This window comes from Notolepis coatsorum (genome assembly GCF_963971535.1).
Source record: "Notolepis coatsorum genome assembly, chromosome: 15".
In the NCBI taxonomy this organism is placed as follows: domain Eukaryota; kingdom Metazoa; phylum Chordata; class Actinopteri; order Aulopiformes; family Paralepididae; genus Notolepis; species Notolepis coatsorum.
Window position 1 is genome coordinate 90,129,411 of NC_140179.1, and position 23,131 is coordinate 90,152,541.

Sequence of the window (23,131 nt, forward strand, 5' to 3'; positions counted from 1 at the left end):
GCTGATCTCGGACAACGACGAGAAGGCCTACCGGGAGGAGGTGGAGGTACTGGAACGCTGGTGCCAGGACAACAGCCTGCTCCTGAACATTGGCAAAACCAAGGAACTGATCGTGGATTATAGGAGAGGACAGCAGGGGACACACACACCACTGATGATAAACGGGGCTACCGTGGACAGGGTGAGCAGCTTCAAGTACCTGGGGGTCCACATCTCAGAGGACCTGACATGGTCAACACACATAGGCACAGTAGTAAAGAAGGCGAAACAGCGTCTCTACCACCTGAGACAGTTAAGGAAGTTCAGAGTATCGGGGAAGATACTCCAGTCCTTCTACTCAGGAGCTGTAGAGAGCATCCTGACCGGAAACATCACTGCCTGGTATGGAAACAGCACGGCACAGGACAAGAAGGCCCTACAGAAAGTGGTGCGCTCAGCCGAGCGTACCACGGGTATTGCACTACCCCCCCTGCAGGTTCTATACAACAAGAGGTGCAAATCCAGAGCCTGCAGGATAATGAAAGACCCTCACCACCCCAATAACAGCCTGTTTCAGCTGCTGAGGTCAGGCAGACGCCTGCAAATCCTAGCTACTAGGACAGAGCGGCTTAGGCTCAGCTTCTTCCCCCAGGCCATCAGAGCCATGAACAATGTACATTGAGTGCTCAGAACATTGAACTGTCCACACACAAGCACACATGAACACACACACGACACGCACACTGTGCACGCTCACACACGAGCAGCCACTTAACACTTTAACATGAGCGGGCACACACTCATGTCGCACACACGCACACTTATGGCCAAAGGAAAGGACACTTTAAATTAGAATAACAGGAACAGTGTATTGCACTACCAAAGCTAACTAGCATGTCACACATGCGCTGTAAATAACTATGTACAGATACCGAGATGTCACTCCATGTTACCTGCTATCTGTTACTGCACAATGTTGTTTCTTCTTTTGATTCTATTATATGTACCACTGTATTGCACATCGTTGCGGGCAAGACCACCCGCATTTCATTGTATACCTGTATGCCGTGACAATTAAAACTCTTGACTTGACTTGAGTCAAGAAAAGGGAGTACCGTAATTCCTCTAATAGTGACCGGTATTCAAATACAAGCCGGGTCTCTATTAATGGCCGGGTGCGCTCTTGAGCTAAGCAATTATAAGCCGGCCTCCTAATACAAGCCGGGTTACTAATATACTGAGCTGCATACTGAGCTAGTTACTTGATTTCACTTTAAAAACGTTGAAATGACCAGTGACTACCTGTAATTGCACTGTTTACTATTTCATACAGTACTTGGTTTCAATAAATGAACCCAGTACATTTTACTGGGTTCAAACTGACACAAAATGTTGATTTATTCATTATGATCTGTTTGAAAATTAGAAATATAGGCCTCCCTCTTATACATGCCTCCTCCTAATACAAGCCTGGTACCCGCTACATTTGAAACAAATACAAGCCGGGGTTACTATTAGAGGAATTACGGTATATACATTTGACGTAGAAACTGTACATTGGAGGAGGTTGGGTGGGGTTGTGTGGGGGGGGGTTGGGTACATTGGGATATTGACAACCATACTGGGTAATTTACATTGGAGGTGGTTGGGGGGGGGGGGAGAAACACTGTATAAACAAGCAAAACTGTACATTGAGGGGGGGGGGGGGACACTGTACAAACAAGCAAAATTGTACATTGGACTATTGACTGGTAAGCATGCACTCGTGTGTAGTGAAACACAGATGAGTGCATGCAATAGCAACTGAACAACTACACAACTTCCTGATCTCAACTGTCTAACTCTTCCTCTCCTTCTGCATTTCTGATTAGTTTCACTATGATGTCTTGAACTGGGCAGAAACAGACATCCTTCTTGCCACATTTGGGCTGGACCTTGAGCATTAAGATTTTTTCTGAGGCTGCTCCTTTTCTCTCATTAACTTGTAGGTTAACCCAAACTCTTTCATTTGTTAAAGAAGACGATACTTTTTAAGAATCGTGCCTGATCTTTTTAAGATTGTGCTGGTTTTTGGCGCCGTGGGCCAGGAGTTTGTTTGTTTGTTTGTCTTCAGCTCTCTTCTGAGGATGTTGTGGAATAGCAGGGCCTTTTGGATTTTCGGATGCCTTACTTTGCTTCCTGATAGCATCTTCTTTGTTTCCGTGCCTGGAGAGTCCAGTGGTGGTGAGTGATGTATTTATAGCCTTTTTTCTGCGCATTATTGTTTTTATCAGGTTGTTTCGTTGCTTTGTTACATTTGTAATCTTCTCTTTCATAGTTTTTATTTCTCTTGAATGCCTTTTTTGCATTTAACTTTGTTGCTTTTCCTGTCTGAGAGACTCCCTGCGCTGTCTGCCATTGTTATCTAGAATATCCTGATGCTGCAGACTATCTGGGGGGGGTGTTTGCCTCCAGCACCGCACCTTCACGGGACCTTTTCTGTCTGCACCTTTTCTGGACCTCCAATATTTTCTCCGATACCTCTGTGCCCCGTCTCCCATCTTGACTATTTTTATTACCTTTTTGTCTTGAACCCTCTTCTTCCACCTTTGTCTGTCCTGCTCTTGCATGGCATGTTTGCTCTCTTTGTCACTGTATAATCTCTCTTCTCTTTCGTTGATACTCTCTATTTCTTCTCCTTCACTCCTCAACTGACAATTTGTCTAGCCATGCTTTCCTATAATACAAAAGTCATGAAAATTAGAATAAGACTATAAAATCAGGTGTCTATTTACTAAACTTGATTGATTGACGTTAAATCTTAAAGCTGCAGTGCATAGTTTCTAAAACTAGATGTTGCAAACATCTTCACACTGGCTTGTGCAGACAACATCCATGTTCAGTGGGAGAAAATTCATCTCAGTATTTCTAGGGTATATTACAAAATGTTCAGGATTATCTTTATTGAACTCTACACTTGTGACAACTGACTAGCAAAATATTATCCTGTTGATCACTCCATACCATAATGTATTACACTATGAATGGAAAGAGTCAGAAAGGATGATGCAGCAATCTACAGTAGACACACATGGGCCAGTCCTATTAAGAATTATTATTAAGATGAAATATCCACAGTTTACACCGTGCACCTTTGCTCTGATGATCTAAGTAAACAGTATAAGAACAAGAATAACTGTTTTCTTCTGTCTTGTATCCCTTCTGGGATATGAAAGGGCAACATGGAACTCCTTGTGTAGATGTTTGGTAGTGAAAACGACACACTGCACCATTACGATTTTACACCAATCAACCACGTAGACAAGTGATATATATTTATTTATTAACACATGTGCTGGTAAAATAAGACAATTATTCAATAAGAAGACCACAGCCTGCCCATGCTCTAAAAGTCAGAAGTGTATTGTAATGCATGCTATAATATGCACACTTCTGTGCAGATAAAACTCTGAAATAACATTTAAATCCTTTACCATGTTCAAAAATACTATAATAATAGCATTATGAGGTTATTGATGGATTTGTCAACTCGGTCAGCTTACACGTCAACTCCGTCAGACACAGAATCTGATGGAGTTGACGTCTGACCGAGTTGACAAAAGGGCACACATTTTCCCTCCAAGCCTGTATTGTGCACTGCAGCTAGCTAGTTTTTTTGGCAGTTGCTAGCTGTCTTAATAATCTCACTGAAACACTTGCATTCAATCCACTATTGTTTTTTAAAAGTATAATAACGGAGAGATGGTGTTGACATGTTCCATCTGTGACCATAGGAATATTGACATTGTTTGTCTAAATTATCAAAAAGTGTAAAACTTACCAGACCATGTGTGGTAGTGTTGCATTCACCACAGGCAGGGAAAGGAAAAGGGGCCCTCAGGGATAGAGCTGGCCATGCTATTGCCTGATTTAATTATGAAAAAAAAAAAAAAAAAAAAAACTGAGGACACAACTTTGATAGGCAGATTTCTATGGAAAATATTATTTGAGTTTCATGGCATGCATTGTTTTATCATATCCTTGATTTGATATGCATGTTTTCACAAGTGGAGAGGTTTTTCAAGCTTTTTTAGGCTGGTCAATAATGTGACCCTTGCTGAGGACAAGAAAATTAACATGAGAGCTTCTAACCACAGATTATACATTTAAACAAATATCCCCCCAAAAACATAATATATGTGCTAAAACATAACGGCAATATACACAATACCTTTAGATTTTACTTTTGAGAGTGTCAATCATTATGAATTTCTTAATTTTTTATATAAATGAGACTTTTCTATGTAGGACATGTTTTGTCCCGACTCTCAAGAATCAGTGATTTATACAAATTGTTATTCCATATGGAACATTGTCCAGGGTTTAAAATATATCTGCAGGAGATCTTTAACCATCGGCCATTGCTTTTCTAGACTTATTTACAATCGACCAATGAACTATGTAATTTATTTGATTGACACTGTGTTTCGACTGGTCGCAGGCTGTGTCGGGGGCTCCGAAAGACCTTGCCATGGCAATGGAGTGTGCGATGGTGACGGGACACGTGGCGGAGTTGGAAAGTGCAGCTGTGACCGTGGTTTCCGGGGGGACGCCTGTCTAGACTGTATCGATGGCTACTTCAATGAAGTCAGGAATGACACCTTCTCTCTGTGCACAGGTACAATGCCATACACCTATAGGGCTCTGTGCATAGTGCACAGTGGTAGTCCCTTAACACTTTGAATGCCGACGACGACTAAGCTCGTTTTATCATGCCCCCCATTGAGTGCCGACGTCGAGAAATGTCGTTTGATTTTTTTATTAGCGATCTGAATTCATATTTCATCAACCGAGTCTCCCGTTGGTACAGCAGCCCCTCCAGGAGCTCGGATGGGGAAAAAGCGCCCCCTATCGTCTATCCCTGTGTAACTGCAGGTCAGTCGATTGGAATATATATTTACAGCAGCCAATAATCAATCAATAAGCGTGATCGATATTTGGAATGGCGATCAGGAATTGGAATAATCTTTTTGGAGAACATCTGATCTAAGGTAAGGAGTCTATTAGGGCTGACCTTCAAAGCTTTTTTTGGCAATCGAAGCTTCGGGGCCGAGCTTCGATTTTAATTCGAAGCTTCGAGAGAAAAAAATATATATATATTAATTATACTTTTTTTTTTTATAATTTTTTTTTTAATCTTATGTTGTGGGACTTGTACAGCACTTTGGTAAACTTTGTTGTTTTTAAATGTGCTCTATAAATAAAGTGGATTGGATTAATTAATTAAGTAGCCCCTTTCGTGACTGTGACGCAGCCAACAAGGTTTCACTCGGCTGCGCTGCCTGGGTGCAGTGGGGCTTCTCTCACAGCCAACGACATGACATTACATAATTATGTTGCAACCTTCGTCTATCAAGCAAACAATTATATTATATTTAATTGATCATTTATAATTATATCAGACGATGCACCTACAAAAGCAGATGATTACAATTAAATTAGCCAACATGGTAACACATTAGTCATAGCAGCATAGCCTTATTAATGTTTTGTGTGGCGTCGCCGTCGTGTACAACGATACTTACGTTTTTTAGGTGATTTGACAAAGTTGTTGTAGAGTTGTGATATGCCATTTTCTTCTGGCACTCGGCTTTTTGGGCATTGTCTTTGCATATTTTAAAGTGTAACCACACGTCTGATGACTTCTTCGTCGACATGTCTGCTGCACATGTCCTTGTTGTTTTCAACACCGATAATCTCCACGTGCTTGTTGTAGAGAGGTGGAGTCGAGGCGCCGCTTACTTTCGTTTCATTGGAATGGAGGCGCAATATTTTGGAGAAGGACATTTTATTTAAAAATTTTTTTTTTAAACTTCGATTTTTTTCCCGAAGCTCGTGCCAACAGCGTGTCTGTATGTATGTATGTATGTATGTGATCTTGAGGAAACGAGAGAATGGATTTCTCAGCTTGCCTCTATAGCGTGCATAAGTGCACATATACTATCGATAATCTAGCGTTTATTTGAAAACGATTCATAAATAGGCAGACAAATGACCACGTGTCTAGTGTATTCGAGAATATTACAATAAATGCTGTTTATGGGGGAATCTTTCTATTTTCCCGGAAATTTTCGAGAGAACGATAGCTTTTCGAAATGCTATAAAAAGGATATGAACAGATTTAAAAAAAACAATCCGTTTCGACAATGTTGACTGCAAACAAGTCAATGATAAGCGACGGGCAGATTAGACACATAGCCATAATTTAAAACATAGATTAGGCGTTTTTAACGCTAACATTGAAGTGGATGATGGCATTCAACGGGGTAAAAAGGTAAACAAGGTCGGCACTGATGGTGTTAAAGGAACATGCCAACATTACGGACAAGAAGACTGTCCTCTCTGTATGTTCTGTAGAAAGCTATCCGGCTGCGAGCTGGCTTAGCTTGGCACAAATGAATGGAAGCGGATGTGTAGAGAAACAAATGAAATGTGATATGATTTTATGTTGAGTAAATTTGTCGGCCTCGAGTACAGGCGACGGGAGTGACTTAAGGATGTTTCAAATTAAACGCAATCTCTGCTCACAATATGTTTCTGTAGAGAATGTTGACTTGAGTTAACTCTTGCCCCTCCAGAATGTCACGCCTCCTGCAAGACCTGCTCCGGAGCTACTAATCAGGACTGTGACGAGTGCAAGGAAGGCTGGGAGGACGACGAACAGGAAGCTTGTATCGGTGAGACGAGTTTCCTCCTAGACATTTTGTTTTTGTCTTGGTTGGGGAGGGGTTGTGTGGAATGAAATGTTTTTCCTTTCTGTATATGTCAAAAGAAACGCAAGCAGTTTGACTTGTTAGCATTCACCAACATAGCCGTGTAGCAGCATGGGGGAGGGGGGGTACAGGTATGGGCAGGGTAATAGAAGAAGGACATAAATATAGGCAATACAATTTAATTTGAATAAAATATGAGCACATTAAACAGTAAAAACAAAGGTGCAGATGAGGGTCTGTATCCCATATTGGTCATATTATATCATAGTATATTACAATAAATATAGGCAATACAATTTAATCTGAATATAAACTATGAATAAATGTAAACGGTATACACAAAGGTGCAGATGAGGATCTGTATGCCCTATCGGTCATAATATACGTTATAGTCCGTGCAGGTTGCGGGGGGGGGGGGGTCAAGAATAGGCATAACGGGGTAAATATAGTGCAGAGTGGGGAGCTGTTTAGACCAAGTTGGCTAGTTTATCAGGCCCACCAGCTGTATAGACGCCTTCTGAAGCTCTCGTCTCACTCTCGGTTTTATTCACAATATCCGCTCCAATAGCTGGTGATGTTTAAAACTGGCACTCATTTGGGTACTTGTATATTAGAATATACGCACCACGTGCACTGTGTTAAGGTCTATTCCACAAGTACACTGTGTAAGACCTAGTCCACACGTGCACTGTGTTAAGGTCTCGTCCACACGTACACAGGTATTTTTTAAATTGGGGGTTTTCCCCACACAATAACGCAATAACTCATGAAATGACCTGATGGCATAGTCTAAAACAACATGTGGATGTGAGGCAGCAGAGAGCTCTCCATACCCGATTGCAGAGAAAATGCTACATACTGTATACGATACGCATGGACGGGGCCATTAGTCATGAGGTCAGCGTTTTCCATATGCTCCAGTTTCACCCGTCCACACGGATACACCATGTATTTCTAAAAACGGAGTTTCTGAAAATCTTCACCATGGCAGGAGTTTTCAAAAAGGTCAGATTTCAGTGACTTAAAATTGGTTTCAGTTTGCATGTGAAAGAAACGCCAAACTCCATAGAAAGAGCTATGGTTTAAAAAATACCTGTGTGGACTGTATTTGTCCTGTTTAAGCAATTAAGCTTGTGTGTGGAGGGGCAGTGGAAAAGGCTAATTTAATCAGTTTACTTATTTAATAAGTGTTGATTTCCATCTTTGCTTTTCAAAATGTTGAATGTTTTAATGACGAAGACAATTAGCAGCCAAAGATGGATCTCCGTGTTGCTTGTAATGATGGACTATAACGTTTTCTCGAACAGCAAACATGATGGAATGCCCAATTGATTCATGTTTCTAGCCAGAGGAATACATAAGACTAGATTATTATTGTGTTTCCAGCCAGAGGAATACATAAGACTAGATGGTGATTGTGTTTTTAGCCAGAGGAATATATAAGACTAGATGGTGATTGTGTTTCTAGACAGAGGAATATATAAGACTAGGTGATGATTGTGTTTCCAGCCAGATGAATACATAAGTCTAGATGATGATTTGTGGATGTTCTATGTTTTAACTGCAGATGTGAATGAGTGCTCCAGAGAACCTTCTCCATGTAAAGAAGATCAGTACTGTCTCAACACAGACGGCTCCTACTCCTGCAAAGGTAACGACACAATCACTCTTGCACTTTGGTCTATAAAGTCCATTTCATAATCCAGACATACCGTACGCAGACCAGAACCATGCAATAGCAGACCTCCGTAGATGTCCAGTAGATGTAGGCTGTCCATGGCACCACTAAATCTTTCTGTCCACACGTACCTAGTACGTGGTATCCTCCATGTGGCGCCCTGGGCTATGAAAGGTGACTGTCTGTCCATCAGCGTATGTGTATGCACTAGGGGTGTAACGGTACACAAAAACCACGGTACGGTACATACCTCGGTTTTGAAGTCAAGGTTCGGTACGGTTTTCGGTACAGTGGGGGAAAGGTTGGCTTTCCATGTTCCACTCAGGGGTGATGTAGTGTGCAGTAACTAATTGTACTTGTAGGGCTGTCAACGAATATTCTATATTGAAATTAATAATCGACTTGTAAAAAAAAATTATAATAATAACTAGCTATATTAGATTATGAAAAAAACTGCCCCCGGTGGGCGGTCGTTAGTGGTTAACATACCGTTGTATTTGTTCGGTACACTACACAGACGTTCGGTACGGTACGGTACACACTGAAACTTGTTCGGTACGGATGCATGTACCTTTAGTTTACACCCCTAGTATGCACCCTGTACTGTCGGAAGGAATTTCCAAATAAAAATAAAAAAAATATATACATTTGAACACCAAACTGCCAGTCTAATAATAAAAAAATTATAATAATGACTGAGGTTAACTGAAAACACATCACTGGTTTTTGTCCCTTTATCATGATTTTGGAAAGATGTGCCTAATGTAAGCCAATAGCAGTGTTAGAATGACGGTGCAACAACTTTGTATGCCAGTGGTGATGTTCCTAACAAATTTTCGTTGTACCAACAATGACAAATAAAAATCTATTATTTTTTTTTTTTTTTTTGGTCTTTTTCCCCCTCCATTTTCCTCCGATTTTCTCCCATCCCAATGTTAGTCGTATGCCAATTCCCAGTCCCTTCCTGATCGCTGCGCACTTACCCCCCACAGTCAGATCATCTGGGAGAGTGGAGGCTACCACGTGCTTCCTCCGACACACGTCCAGCCAATCACCGCTTCTTTTCACCTGGCAGCGCGGATTCTCATTGAGAGGGCGTAGCGTGTGGGAGGACCACACTATCCCCCTCACGTCCAATCCGCGCTTAGCAGGCGCCCCGACCGAACTGTAGGAGTCGCTGTTTACAACGACCCGGACCCACCCCGCCAGCTTCTCCCACCCTCTGATACAGCCAATTGTATCAGTGCAGACGGCCAGCCAAGCTGGTGACAACCCCGGAGCTGTGAGCTGGATTCGAACAGGCGAATCGAGCTCACAGCTCCGGGGCTGGTGACGAACGCAATCTCCGCTCGGCCACCTAACCGCCTAATAAAGATCTATTCTATTCTATTCTAACCCATAGCCAAATTTCCCTCGGGATGATTAAAGTATTTCTATTCTATTCATGGCAAACACGGCACAATCAACTAGTTAATTGTAAGCATTTTACGCCTGCTTCGATAATAATATGTAAATGTTATCATTCATATTCGAATGGTAGTCTTGGGGACAATTGACAGCCCTAGTAAGCACCTTAATGCTCAACATTAAGTTTCTTGGGAACACTACAACATTATGGAAATGCGCGTACCGTATGCTGGTCCGTATCCGCTTCCATTCATTTGTGCTGAGCCGTGCTCATTGCAACATATCACAAACGTATCACTACTGATTTATAAATGTAATGACTTATCTCTTTTAACCCCTGTGTGGTGTTCAGGTCTGTGGGACATGTTTTCAATGTTTACAAAAAGAGAAATGTGATAGAATTGTAATAATTTTTTTTAACCCCATTGGCCTTGGCTTATTTTCTGTGAACATATCAAAGAACATTCATTAAGTGCACTGTGCACCCCCTACACATTTATGTTACGTATGGTGTTTTCTTTTATTTATTTTTTTATACAGACATCACATTATTTTATACAGACCAATTGTCCAAACAAACAAGGGTTAAAGGAAAACACCACACAAGGGTTAAAGGAGAACACCACACAAGGGTTCAAGGAGAACACCACACAAGGGTTAAAGGAGAACACCGCACAAGGGTTAAAGGAGAACACCACACCAGGTTAATGCTGTGTAGAAAAGGGGGTGGTGGATGTTTCTGCAGTACATTGCTTCTCTGTGGCAACATTGTGTTGTGTCTCTCCTCTGTGTCAGCTTGTGATAAGGTGTGCTCTGGCTGTACCGGAGTGGGGGCTGATCTGTGCCAGGCCTGTGCTGACGGGTACCAAGACGTAGAGGGCAGCTGCACTGGTAAGAGTTCTCCACGTCATAGGTGGCTTTTCATTCCCTCCACTCCTAGTTGGTCAAACATCTCTGCCCAAAGAGGAAGTAAACTAACCAGTGCTATTTATTTAACCTTAACATATTAAATAATCGTATGAATTGTTCCACAATTTTCTTTTCATTTGTCTACTTTTTAAATACGTTTTTCAACCAAAAATGTGTTGAAAAAAGTTTAATAATATGAACTTGTCTGTGTAGCCATGTTTATTCACTGTGTAGCCATGTGTATTCACTGTGTCCATGGAAACGATGATGGAACGCCCATAAAGGAAATATAGTCTGTTTACTTTCATGATGACTGTATCGCTGCATAACACTTCTGAAGGGCTCATTGAACAATGGGCTCAATAATTTTTTTTTTTAAATGCAAGTCTCATTCAAAACAATCCCAAGGCACATAGGGTTTGCATTTTTGCAAAAACATTTAAAATGCTTTTATTTTACACTACATAATATTGAAATGACCAACGTGTTGCTTATCATTTGGTTATTTGTGATACTATGTGTATACACATGCAATCGAAAGTTATGAACGCGTTTCCTTTTCAAACAAATTTGAGGGCGGAAGGAAAATCTGTCATTAAAATTGTATTTGTATACAATTATTGTATACATTACACTTATTAAAGTGTTGTGTGTGTGTGTGTGTGTGTGTGTGTGTGTGTGTGTGTGTGTGTGTGTGTGTGTGTGTGTGTGTGTTCCAGATATAGACGAGTGTTCCCAGGCAGAGCCGCTGTGCACCAAGGATCACCAGGACTGTGTCAACACTGAGAGCAGCTACCTGTGTGTCTGCACCGCCGGCTACGACCAGCAGGAGGACGGAGAGTGTGTTGTCCAGATGCCACAACCAGGTGATTGATTGAAAACTTTATTAACAGATTGCAGAATGGGTACAATACAGTACGGCTCAATACACACAATTGTTAAGGGGATGCAGACCAGAGAAAGACTTTCATCTTGTTTACATCAGGGTCCCCCGCGCTCTCGGATGATCTCTCCCTCTCTCTCTCTGTCTCTCTCTCTCTCGCTCTCTCACTCGTTCTCGCTCTCTGTATTAGCACTCGCGTCGCGTCAACTGTTGCAAAAATACGCTCCCACGCGTATTCCGGTCCGTGCAATAATATTCAAGGGGGTATATATTGTCATTTGAAACAAGTTACCAATGCATTGTCCTGTGGGACTATGCCCCCCGCGGCGAAATGAATTAGTCTCCCTCTCTATCTCTCTCTCTCTCTCCCCCCTCCCAGTGCAGACTGTGGGTGACTGTCACTCAAAGCGCATTGCGAGTATTGGCGGAGCCCAGCCAAAAACAGCTTGGAATCTGGAAGTGCAGAAAATGCTTCTCTAGAGTACTTGATTACAAAACAATGATTTTTTTTTAATCCTTACAGATGTGTCCATAGACTCACAGGAATTGTGTAAAATTGCCCAAATAGTGAAAGAAACAGTAAGATAGTTCCCCTTTAAGACCTAGTCCACATGTACACTAGGCTTGGGCGGTATGACTTTTTTCATACCGTTATACCTTGATTGCCTAATACCGCGGTGCACGGTATATGACGGTATGACTTTCATTTATCAGCGGGCGGGGGGGGGGGGGGGGGGGGGGGGGGGGGGGGGGCAACCCAACCCAACCCAACCCAACCCAACCCAACCCGAGTTACCAAGTAAACAAATCATCGTCAGCTCTCAGAATGGTAGTCCCGCACCGGTAGAAGCCTGCACCATTTTAGCGTTAGCATCTAGCCATGGCAGACTATAGAAATTGCCTGGGTTTTGGTATGCTCCCGAAATGCTCCCGTTGTTTGGCTACTTCTATGTGCAGTGAAAACTACTCGAATGCTTTATAACCTAGTCATTGATTTAGTTCAGGGTAATCTAAGATTAGCCGCAGAGCTAACGCTAGTTAACGTGAGCTAACGCTAGTTATTCAAGCTCAGTAGCTCACAGAGAGAGATAAACAGCTGACAGCGGATAGTACAGGACGGTACAAATACAATAAAAAGGCGGGTGGGGGCTGTTGTGTAAACCTTGTACTCTTTAGTTCACATATAATAAGAGACGGATTATTTGCTTGCTCCACCAGTGCACCACTCGACAACAACACACACCAACTCTCGTCACAACGCTTTACGGTATTTTCACAGCACTGTCGCAACATTACCGTAAAACGTGAACACCGTTGTGACCCACTCGCTCCACTAGAGCGGTCTCGCCCTCTGCTGGTGCATGTGTGCACTACACTCAGTGTGTGCACTACACTCAAAACTCTGTTTCACTGTTATAGAAACTGAAGCGCATCTGTGATTTTGACGGTGACGGACGGTATTGAATCAATACCGTCGGTATCTCTAAATACCCCGGTATACCTTAATACCGTCATACCGCCCAAGCCTAATGTACACTGTGTTAAGGTCTCGTCCACACATACGCAGGTATTTTTTTAACTGGGGGGTTTCCCACACAATAACTCAATTAGACAACTAGCAGCAAAAGATGGATCTCCATGTCGCTTCTAATGATGGACTACTATAACGTTTTCTCGATCTAGCAAATTTAACAGCAAACATGATGAATGCCCAATTGATTCATGTTTTCAGCCAGTGTAATAAGACTCAATGATGATTGTGTTTCCTGCCAGAGGAATATATGACTAGATGGTGATTGTGTTTCTAGACAGAGGAATATATAAGACTAGGTGATGATTGTGTTTCCAGCCAGATGAATACATAAGTCTAGATGATGATTTGTGGATGTTCTATGTTTTAACTGCAGATGTGAATGAATGCGCCAGAGAACCTTCTCCATGTAACAGAGATCAGTACTGTCTCAACACAGACGGCTCCTACTCCTGCAAAGGTAACGACACAATCACTCTTGCACTTTGGTCTATAAAGTCCATTTCATAATCCAGACATACCGTACGCAGACCAGAACCATGCAATAGCAGACCTCAGTAGATGTCCAGTAGATGTAGGCTGTCCATGGCACCACTAAATCTTTCTGTCCACACGTACCTAGCGTTCGCGCACTGGTATCCTCCATGTGGCGCCCTGGGCTATGAAAGGTGACTGTCTGTCCATCAGCGTATGTGTATGCACTAGGGGTGTAACGGTACACAAAAACCACGGTACGGTACATACCTCGGTTTTGAAGTCAAGGTTCGGTACGGTTTTCGGTACAGTGGGGGAAAGGTTGGCTTTCCATGTTCCACTCAGGGGTGATGTAGTGTGCAGTAACTAATTGTACTTGTAGGGCTGTCAACGAATATTCTATATTGAAATTAATAATCGACTTGTAAAAAAAAAAAATATATATAATAATAATTAGCTATATTAGATTATGAAAAAAAACAGCCCCCGGTGGGCGGTCGTTAGTGGTTAACATACCGTTGTATTTGTTCGGTACACTACACAGACGTACGGTACGGTACACACTGAAACTTGTTCGGTACGGATACATGTACCTTTAGTTTACACCCCTAGTATGCACCCTGTACTTTGAGGCTATGTAAGCTCTAGGGCTGTCGGAAGGAATTTCCAAAAAAAAAAAAAAAAAAAAAAAAAATATATATATATATATATATATATATATATATATATATATACATTTGAACACCAAACTGCCAGTCTAATAATACAAAAATAATAATAATGACTGAGGTTAACTGAAAACGCATCACTGGTTTTTGTCCCTTTATCATGATTTTGGAAAGATGTGCCTAATGTAAGCCAATAGCAGTGTTAGAATGACGGTGCAACAACCCATAGCCAAATTTCCCTCGGGATGATTAAAGTATTTCTATTCTATTCATAGAAAACACGGCACAATCAACTAGTTAATTGTAAGCATTTTACGCCTGCTTCGATAATAATATGTAAATGTTATCATTCATATTCGAATGGTAGTCTTGGGGACAATTGACAGCCCTAGTAAGCACCTTAACACTTTGTATGCCACTCACGGCTTTTCTCGGGTTTACCCCCCGACCGTTGAATGCCACGTCACGAGTATTCTCAGTTTTTTTTTAATTTAAAAAAAAATTATTAGCGATCTGAAATCATATTGCATCACGCGAGCCTACCGTTGGAGATCCAGGGACCGCCGGTGCTCAGATGTGAAAAAAGCGCCCCCTATCGTCTCCCAGATGGTAAATCACCCTTTTGGAATGGACTCAATGAAAGTGAATGGGAGAACGGATTTCTGACTCCACATTTTACTTCTCACTGATGCAGCCGGGGTCTACCAGAGTTCATTCTGGAGCCTCTGAGCCACGGCGAATATGGGTTATACGATGGATCAATACAATTATCGATTTTTTCGAATGCCGATCGGAAATTGGAATAAACCATTTGGATACCATCTGACCTCAGGTAAGGAATCTATGTTATCAGTGTTAGGATAATCAGACTCGTTTTCACGGATATATAAGCGTTTATGTGATGTGGCTGTTTTGACTGTAAAAGCCATGAGGAAATAAGAGCAGCGATTATCAGCGAGTGGCACGAGCGTGCGTGTGCACACATATACTATCGATCATCTAGCGTTTATTTGAAAACGATTAATAAATAGGCCGACAAATGACAACGTTCTGGAATATTCCAGTAAAAGGCGATTATCATAGGCATGGGTTGTTTTTCCCGCGAAAACGGGTGATTTTCAAAATGCTATCAAACGGAAATTAAGCGATAAAAAAACAATCTGCCTTGACAATGTTGACTGGAAAATGATTCTTTGATAAGCGACGGGCAGATTAGACACATAGCCATAATTTAAAACATAGATTAGGCGATATTAACGTTAACATTGGAGTGGATGGTGGCATTCCAGCCGGTAAAAAGGAAAACACGGCTGGCGCTCAAAGTGTTAATGCTCAACATCAAGTTTCTTGGGAACACTACAACATTATGGAAATGCGCGTACCGTATGCTGGTCCTTATCAGCTTCCATTAATTTGTGCTGAGCCGTGCTCATTGCAACATATCACAAACGTATCACTACTGATTTATAAATGACTTATCTCTTTTAACCCGTGTGGTGTTCAGGTCTGTGGGACATGTTTTCAATGTTTACAAAAAGAGAAATGTGATAGAATTGTAATAATCTTTTTTAACCCCATTGGCCTTGGCTTATTTTCTGTGAACATATCAAAGAACACATTTTCATTGATTGATTGATTGAAAACTTTATTAACAGATTGCAGAATGGGTACAGTACAGCTCAATACATACAATTGTTAAGGGGATGCAGACCAGAGAAAGACTCTCGTCTTGTTTACATCAGGGTCCCCCATTTTCAATTCATCTTAACATATATGACATACAGATAGACAGTACTGCTACATCTATACATTTATGACATACCAGATTTGCAAATACAGTACTGTTTGTGATACAAAAAGAATCCAGAAAAAAAAGTATATACATTTGACGTAGAAACTGTACATTGGATTGGGTAGGTGGGGGGGGAGGGGGGGTTGGGTAGGAGTGGGGGGGAGGTTGGGTAGGAGGGGTGGGGGGGGGGACACTGTACAAACAAAACTGTACATTGGAATATTGACAAGACCATTTACTGTACATTGGAGGGGGTTGTGTTCGGACATTTACAGGGGCCAGTTTCGAATTGCAGTCTCCCTTAGGTGTTTTTTGAGTGTTTTTGAAAGTGGGTAGTGATTCACATTCCTTTACAGCTTTGGGTAGGGCGTTCCACATTGATGTGGCATAATTGCGAAACGTAATTAAGTCATTAACGTCATTAAGTGCACTGTGCACCCCCTACACATTTATGTTACGTATGGTGTTTTCTTTTATACATTTTTTATACAGACATCACATTATTTTATACAGACCAATTGTCCAAACAAACAAGGGTTAAAGGAGAACACCACACGAGGGTTAAAGGAGAACACCACACAATGGTTAAAGGAGAACACCGCACAAGGGTTAAAGGAGAACACCACACCAGGTTAAAGTAGAACACCACACAAGGGTTAAAGGAGAACACCACACAAGGGTTAAAGGAGAACACCACACAAGGGTTAAAGGAGAACACCGCACAAGGGTTAAAGGAGAACACCACACCAGGTTAATGCTGTGTAGAAAAGGGGGTGGTGGATGTTTCTGCAGTACATTGCTTCTCTGTGGCAACATTGTGTTGTGTCTCTCCTCTGTGTCAGATTGTGATTATTTGTGCTCTGGCTGTACCGGAGTGGGGGCTGATCTGTGCCAGGCCTGTGCTTACGGGTACCAAGACGTAGAGGGCAGCTGCACTGGTAAGAGTTCTCCACGTCATAGGTGGCTTTTCATTCCCTCCACTCCTAGTTGGTCAAACATCTCTGCCCAAAGAGGAAGTAAACTAACCAGTGCTATTTATTTACCCTTAACATATTAAATAATCGTATGAATTGTTCCCCAATTTTCATTTGTCTACTTATTATATACGTTTTTCAACCAAAAATGTGTTGAAAAAAGTTTAATAATATGAACTTGTCTGTGTAGCCATGTTTATTCACTGTGTAGCCATGTCTATTCACTGTGTCCATGGAAAACGATGATGGAACGCCCATAAAGGAAATATAGTCTGTTTACTTTCCTGATGACTGTATCGCTGCATAACACTTCTGAAGGGCTCATTGAATAATGGGCTCAATAATATTCTTTTAAATGCAAGTCTCCTTCAAAACAATCCCAAGGCACATTATAGGGTTTGCATTTTTGCTAAAACATTTAAAACGCTTTTTCTTTTTTACACTACATAATATTGAAATTACCAACGTGTTGCTTATCATTTGGTTATTTGTGATACTATGTGTATACACATGCAATCGAAAGTTATGAACGCGTTTCCTTTTCAAACAAATTTGAGGGCGGAAGGAAAATCTGTCATAAAATTTGTATTTGTATTACATTACATTACATTACACTTACCGCCGGGGTTAAATTCATAATTTACCATCCCTCGCCAGCCCTATTTAACATGGAGAAGTTCCCCTTCTTTGCAGGGCTATAACTTTTTAAATTGTATTGCTAAATTGACATTACCATGGCCCATTCAATGTCCTATATCTATTGTTCAGGGTGTAGCAACGTTATACTTTTTCATTCACATATTCATACTAAAATACGGTCTAAAGTATAAGTATGTTTTTATCGTTTTCTGCAGCTTTCTCCAGAACTTGATTTATAGCCCTAAATGCATTATATTGATGATCAAATACAGTTTGGTAGGAATCTGTGCGAGATAAAAAATGTCAACTGGACGTGGTTCTAGAAGTTACTACGTATGATCTGATGTTGACCGGATGGGGGGGGGGGGGGGTCGTTTATAATTCCGTGGGCAACGTTAGATGATTCATCTAGTGTGGATGATATGATCATCAGAGCAGTTAGTATCGAAGACATTAAAAAATAACGCTGAAACTCACCGTAGCTTCCTCGCGCCGTTGGGAGATGAGCGTGGAACAAAAATGTTTCTATTATGGGATGTCGAAATATCCGATCCATTTCCAGGTTGTATAATAGTATATACCTCCAAATCATGTTGTTTACCGAGTTATTGGTAACCGATCGCCATCCATTGTGTCAAGATGGAGTCCTGCTAATGATAGCGAGTGCCCGGACGAAATATGGGTGAGCACCACTTCATCCGCATCACTTCCTGTTTGGGCGAGCGGCCGATCGGCCACCAGATGGCGCTCTTGAACCGTTGGAGAATTGACAGGGGCTCACCAGTACATATAATGTCTCTGGGGGAGAAATATGATTTCGATCACAGATTTTTGAAATATTGATATCAAAGACGCTGGACAGCGTCATCGGCAGAATAAGCATGGCGGGGAATGACGTGTTAAAGCGGCAACGGCGATTAAAGTGTTAAAAGTGTAGTGTGTGTGTGTGTTGTGTGTGTGTGTGTGTGTGTTTCCAGATATAGACGAGTGTTCCCAGGCAGAGCCGCTGTGCACCAAGGATCACCAGGACTGTGTCAACACTGAGGGCAGCTACCTGTGTGTCTGCACCGCCGGCTACGACCAGCAGCAGGTGCAACCAGGTGATTGATTGACATTTTTTTATTAACAGATTGCAGAATGGGTACAATACAGTACGGCTCAATACACACAATTGTTAAGGGGATGCAGACCAGAGAAAGACTTTCGTCTTGTTTACATCAGGGTCCCCCATTTTCAATTCATATAGACATTTATGACATGCACATCATACAGATATACAGATATATCATGACATTTATCACATACATGCAGTGTTGGGAAAGTTCACTTTCTACATGAACTAGTTCAGTTCACAGTTCACAATTTTTTAAATGAACTAGTTTAGTTCATAATTCAAAATTTTGAACTAAAGTTCATGGTTTCAAAAATGAACTAATTTATAGTTTCTAGTTCTTTTTTCAATACGTTGCTGCGAGCTATTATTTGTAAAAAATTATTGAACCACAGACAGCAATCGGAATACTGGCATTTCCATAACGCTTTGCTGCCGCCCATTCAGTCCACACTAGTAGCATCTGCAGCTTTCATCTCTACAGTATATTTTCAAAAACATGAGGAAAAACTTTGCTTGAATTGTCTTTATTATGAAAACAAAAACAGGACTTTTGCTTATTCTCAATGTGCCGTTTAAGGTTAGCTGTCGTCGATGTACGGACTTGCTTCTTCAAACCGGGTGGACAAAGTTTACAGACAAACGTTAGATTTTTCCCGTCTGAGTCAGTACTGACTTTAACGTTATTTAAATGCTCATACGCCGACATCATAGAGGTAGAGTCTCACTCTGAGCGAGTGCTGCTGCAGCTCTCGGCTTCGTCCATGATACTAATGCTCGCCAATTCCGCGGTTCCACTGTTTGTTGTGAGGAGTCTGATGACGTAGCCAGGGGGTGACAGGCGCGTTGCCAGATTGGGTGGTTTTCCGCATTATTTTGAAGCCTGTTTACGGTGTGTTTTAACTGGGTTTTCGGCTGAAAGGCATATGAAATCAAATCTGGCACACCTTTGAACGCCGTTATAATAGAGTGCTGAGAATGAACGCACTTTTGAACACCGTTATACAGCGCTGAGAATGAACGCGTTCTCAATTACGTTCATTTAGCGGAAATGCAGTACGCTCAGTTCACGTTCGCCCAAAATACGAATGCGTTCATGAACGATCGTTCATTGAACGCATTCAGGTACATCACTGCATACATGACATACAGTACTGTTACATTTGTGACATACAAGATATGCAAATATACAGTACTGTTAAACAGAGATCCTAACAGAAAATATATACATACGAGGGGGAGTAGGTCAGCTCCTGGTATTCTCACTGTTGGTTTAACAACTGGTCTCCCATAGCTGCTTGCCCTTGGCGTGTGTGTGTGTGTGTAAGCAGCTACGGGTAGATGGAGCGGTGCTTCTCAACGTGGCGTCCTTGAGAGACTTCCTTTGGGGAACCGCAGAACAATGGGGAATAGTTCTCACTGTTTCGTTCACTAGAAGTTATAGCCCAATGAGAGAATGTATAATGGGACTAATTATAGGTTTCACTCTCTCTCTCTCTCTCTCTCTCTCTCTCTCTCCAGTATACCTACAGTATATGGAATTCTGGACATAATCATATCTAATGAGCATAGAGCATGCTGCTTTAAGCCTCTAACACAAGTCTCACTCTCTGGTGTAGATCATGGTGTTAAACCACAGAACATTTTCTTTTATTTAACTAGACCTCCCGGAGTATGGTGCTAATAAATACAAATAAAATTCCATCTCTGCGCTTGATCCAATGCATTGTCCCGTGGGATTATGCCCCCCTCCCCCGCGGCAAAATGAATTAGTCTCCCTCTCCATCTCTCTCTCTCCCCCCTCCCAGTGCAGACTGTGGGTGACTGTCACTCAAAGCACATTGCGAGTATGGGCGGAGCCCAGCCAAAAACAGCTTGGAATCTGGAAGTGCAGAAAATGCTGCTCTAGAGCAGGGGTTCCGAAAGTTTTCAGACCGCGACCCCCGAAATAATGGTGTCGGAGAGACGTGACCACCACTATTACAGGAGGTAAAAAAACGAAAAAGAAATTATAATTTTTTATTATAAATGGAAATGTATGGTTGAAACATGCAAACGTTCAAACGCACACACACACTAATAAGCATTGGAGGCTTTTAACCAGGGCCGGACTGGGGAAATCATTCAGGCCAGTGGTGCCACTTTTTAAGCGGGGGGTCCCCCACCAGGAAATTTTTTGTTACAAAGACTTAATTTCCTGCATTCTGGTGCAGGCATTTTTTCATTTGTACCCTTTAAATGCCAGTGTTTGTGATGGCATCACAGATTATTGTTAAAAAACAGGCTAGCATAATAATATTATGTATGATTAGCAACAACACTGATTTTGATGGATTTTCTGTTTTTTTGTAATGTCAGATTGAAAAAAGGACTAAATTGTCCTCTTCAAAAACGCCATAAAAATATTACTATGTTGAAATAATTTACCACTTTTTCTTTCATAAATCTTTTATTCAACTTCAGCCCTGATCATAACACCACATATTAATTTTATAATTCTAACCCTTTAAATGCCAGTGTGTGTGATGGCATATATTTGCAATATATCAAATGCAAAGTAGATTTTTCTGGGGGGTATTATTACAGGTAGGGATGTCCCGATCCGATCACGTGATCGGAATCGGCGTCGATCACGTGCTTTTCAGAGGATCGGGGATCGGGAAAAAATAATAATAAAAATCGGCAGTCAAAAAAAGAAAAAATGTATTCAACAAACATGACCATGTCCACGTCTTAAACTCATACGGAGGCCTTAGTTTTGGTTTTAAATTACATATAATATATCATCATTAATGTATTTATTGTCACACAGAGCAGAATAATTGTCCACAACAAACACATTCCCCTTTAATTTTCACCGTTGCAACAAACACCCCTTTAATTTAGACGCTACACGCTACACGCTCGACCACATCACAACAACAGTACAACACGTCGCTCCCGAAACACGGTTAATATCCACTGACTTGAGCAGCTAGACTTAATGTCAGAGGTTTGGAACTAAGCATTTTAAAATAGAAAGTCAAGCCAGTTGCAATGTTTGCAAGGAGGCGAAGTTTTCAGACTAACTTTTCACCTGGAGGATAACGTTACGTGACTGAGGATTATCGTCGGCGTTTCAGACCAGAATGGACCATTACGTAAGTCGAACACTGAATGTATACTAATGTGCAAACATTTATTGAAACTTTTAATATTTCTCATATGAAGCAGAAGCACATTTCTCAGGGTGAATGTAATAACAAAAGCCTCCGCTCTCGCGCCCCGGACTATTATAGGCAACAGATGGGCTTGTCTCGCTCTGCCAGTTTCTGACAAAAGCGTCAAAATTGATTACTAATGTGAAAGATCGGATCGGAAACGATCGGATCGATAGATATTTAAAATCACATGATCGGGATCGGATCGGAAGCAAAAAAAGGCGATCGGGACATCCCTAATTACAGGCTAGCATGATTAGCAACAACACTGATTTTGATGGATTTTTTGTTTTTTGTAAGGGTCCCTTCTCCACCAATCGCATGCGTGTGTGTGAGCAAGAGAGAGAGAGAGATAGTTCTCCAAATTGTGTGAGTTGCAGTGATCTCTTGGTTGTTCCCCGGCACTTAGGTTATCTAACTAGTGCGCTGCTGCAACTAGAAACACTGGCCTGGCCTGACTGCATAAACAAATTAATTAAATAAATTATTTTTTATTTTTTTGGAAATCTTTTATTTTAATTTTTTGATAATCATCTGGCGACTCCCACTTTGGGAACCACTGCTCTAGTCTAGAGTACTTGATTAGAAATACAAAACAATGATTTTTTTTTAAAAATCCTTACAGATGTGTCCATAGACTCACAGGAATTGTGTAAAATTGCCCAAATAGTGAAAGAAATAGTAAGATAGTTCCCCTTTAAGACCTAGTCCACATGTACACTGTGTTAAGGTCTCGTCCACACGTACGCAGGTATTTTTTTAACTGGAGGGTTTCCCACACAATAACTCAATTAGACAATTAGCAGCCAAAGATGGATCTCCATGTCGCTTCTAATGATGGACTACTATAACGTTTTCTCGATCTAGCAAATTTAACAGCAAACATGATGAATGCCCAATTGATGCATGTTTTCAGCCAGTGTAATGCATAAGACTCAATGATTGTGTTTCCAGCCAGAGCAATATATAAGACTAGATGGTGATTGTGTTTATTTTTTTATTTTTATTTTTTGATCCACTTTTTCTCCTTATTTTTCAATTTCTCTCCCATCCCAATTTCGCCTCGCCAATTCTCCCTTAAATTCTCCCCTCCCCTGTCTTGAACGTTGCTAGACTATGCCTCCCACTGGTCGG

General features: G+C 41.4%; 1 protein-coding gene across 2 annotated transcripts in view; it reads left to right on the top strand.

Moving 5' to 3' along the window:
* The window catches only part of creld2 (cysteine-rich with EGF-like domains 2), a 46,109-nt gene that overhangs the window by 17,565 nt on the left and 5,413 nt on the right, over positions 1–23,131 (top strand). For both annotated transcript variants that reach the window (XM_084330263.1, XM_084330264.1), the window contains exons 5-12: positions 4,460–4,636; positions 6,597–6,695; positions 8,299–8,382; positions 10,612–10,707; positions 11,445–11,591; positions 13,516–13,599; positions 16,916–17,011; positions 18,664–18,786. In XM_084330263.1, coding sequence (XP_084186389.1) covers positions 4,460–4,636; positions 6,597–6,695; positions 8,299–8,382; positions 10,612–10,707; positions 11,445–11,591; positions 13,516–13,599; positions 16,916–17,011; positions 18,664–18,786 — 906 coding nt within the window. The remainder of the gene's footprint in view (positions 1–4,459; positions 4,637–6,596; positions 6,696–8,298; positions 8,383–10,611; positions 10,708–11,444; positions 11,592–13,515; positions 13,600–16,915; positions 17,012–18,663; positions 18,787–23,131) is intronic.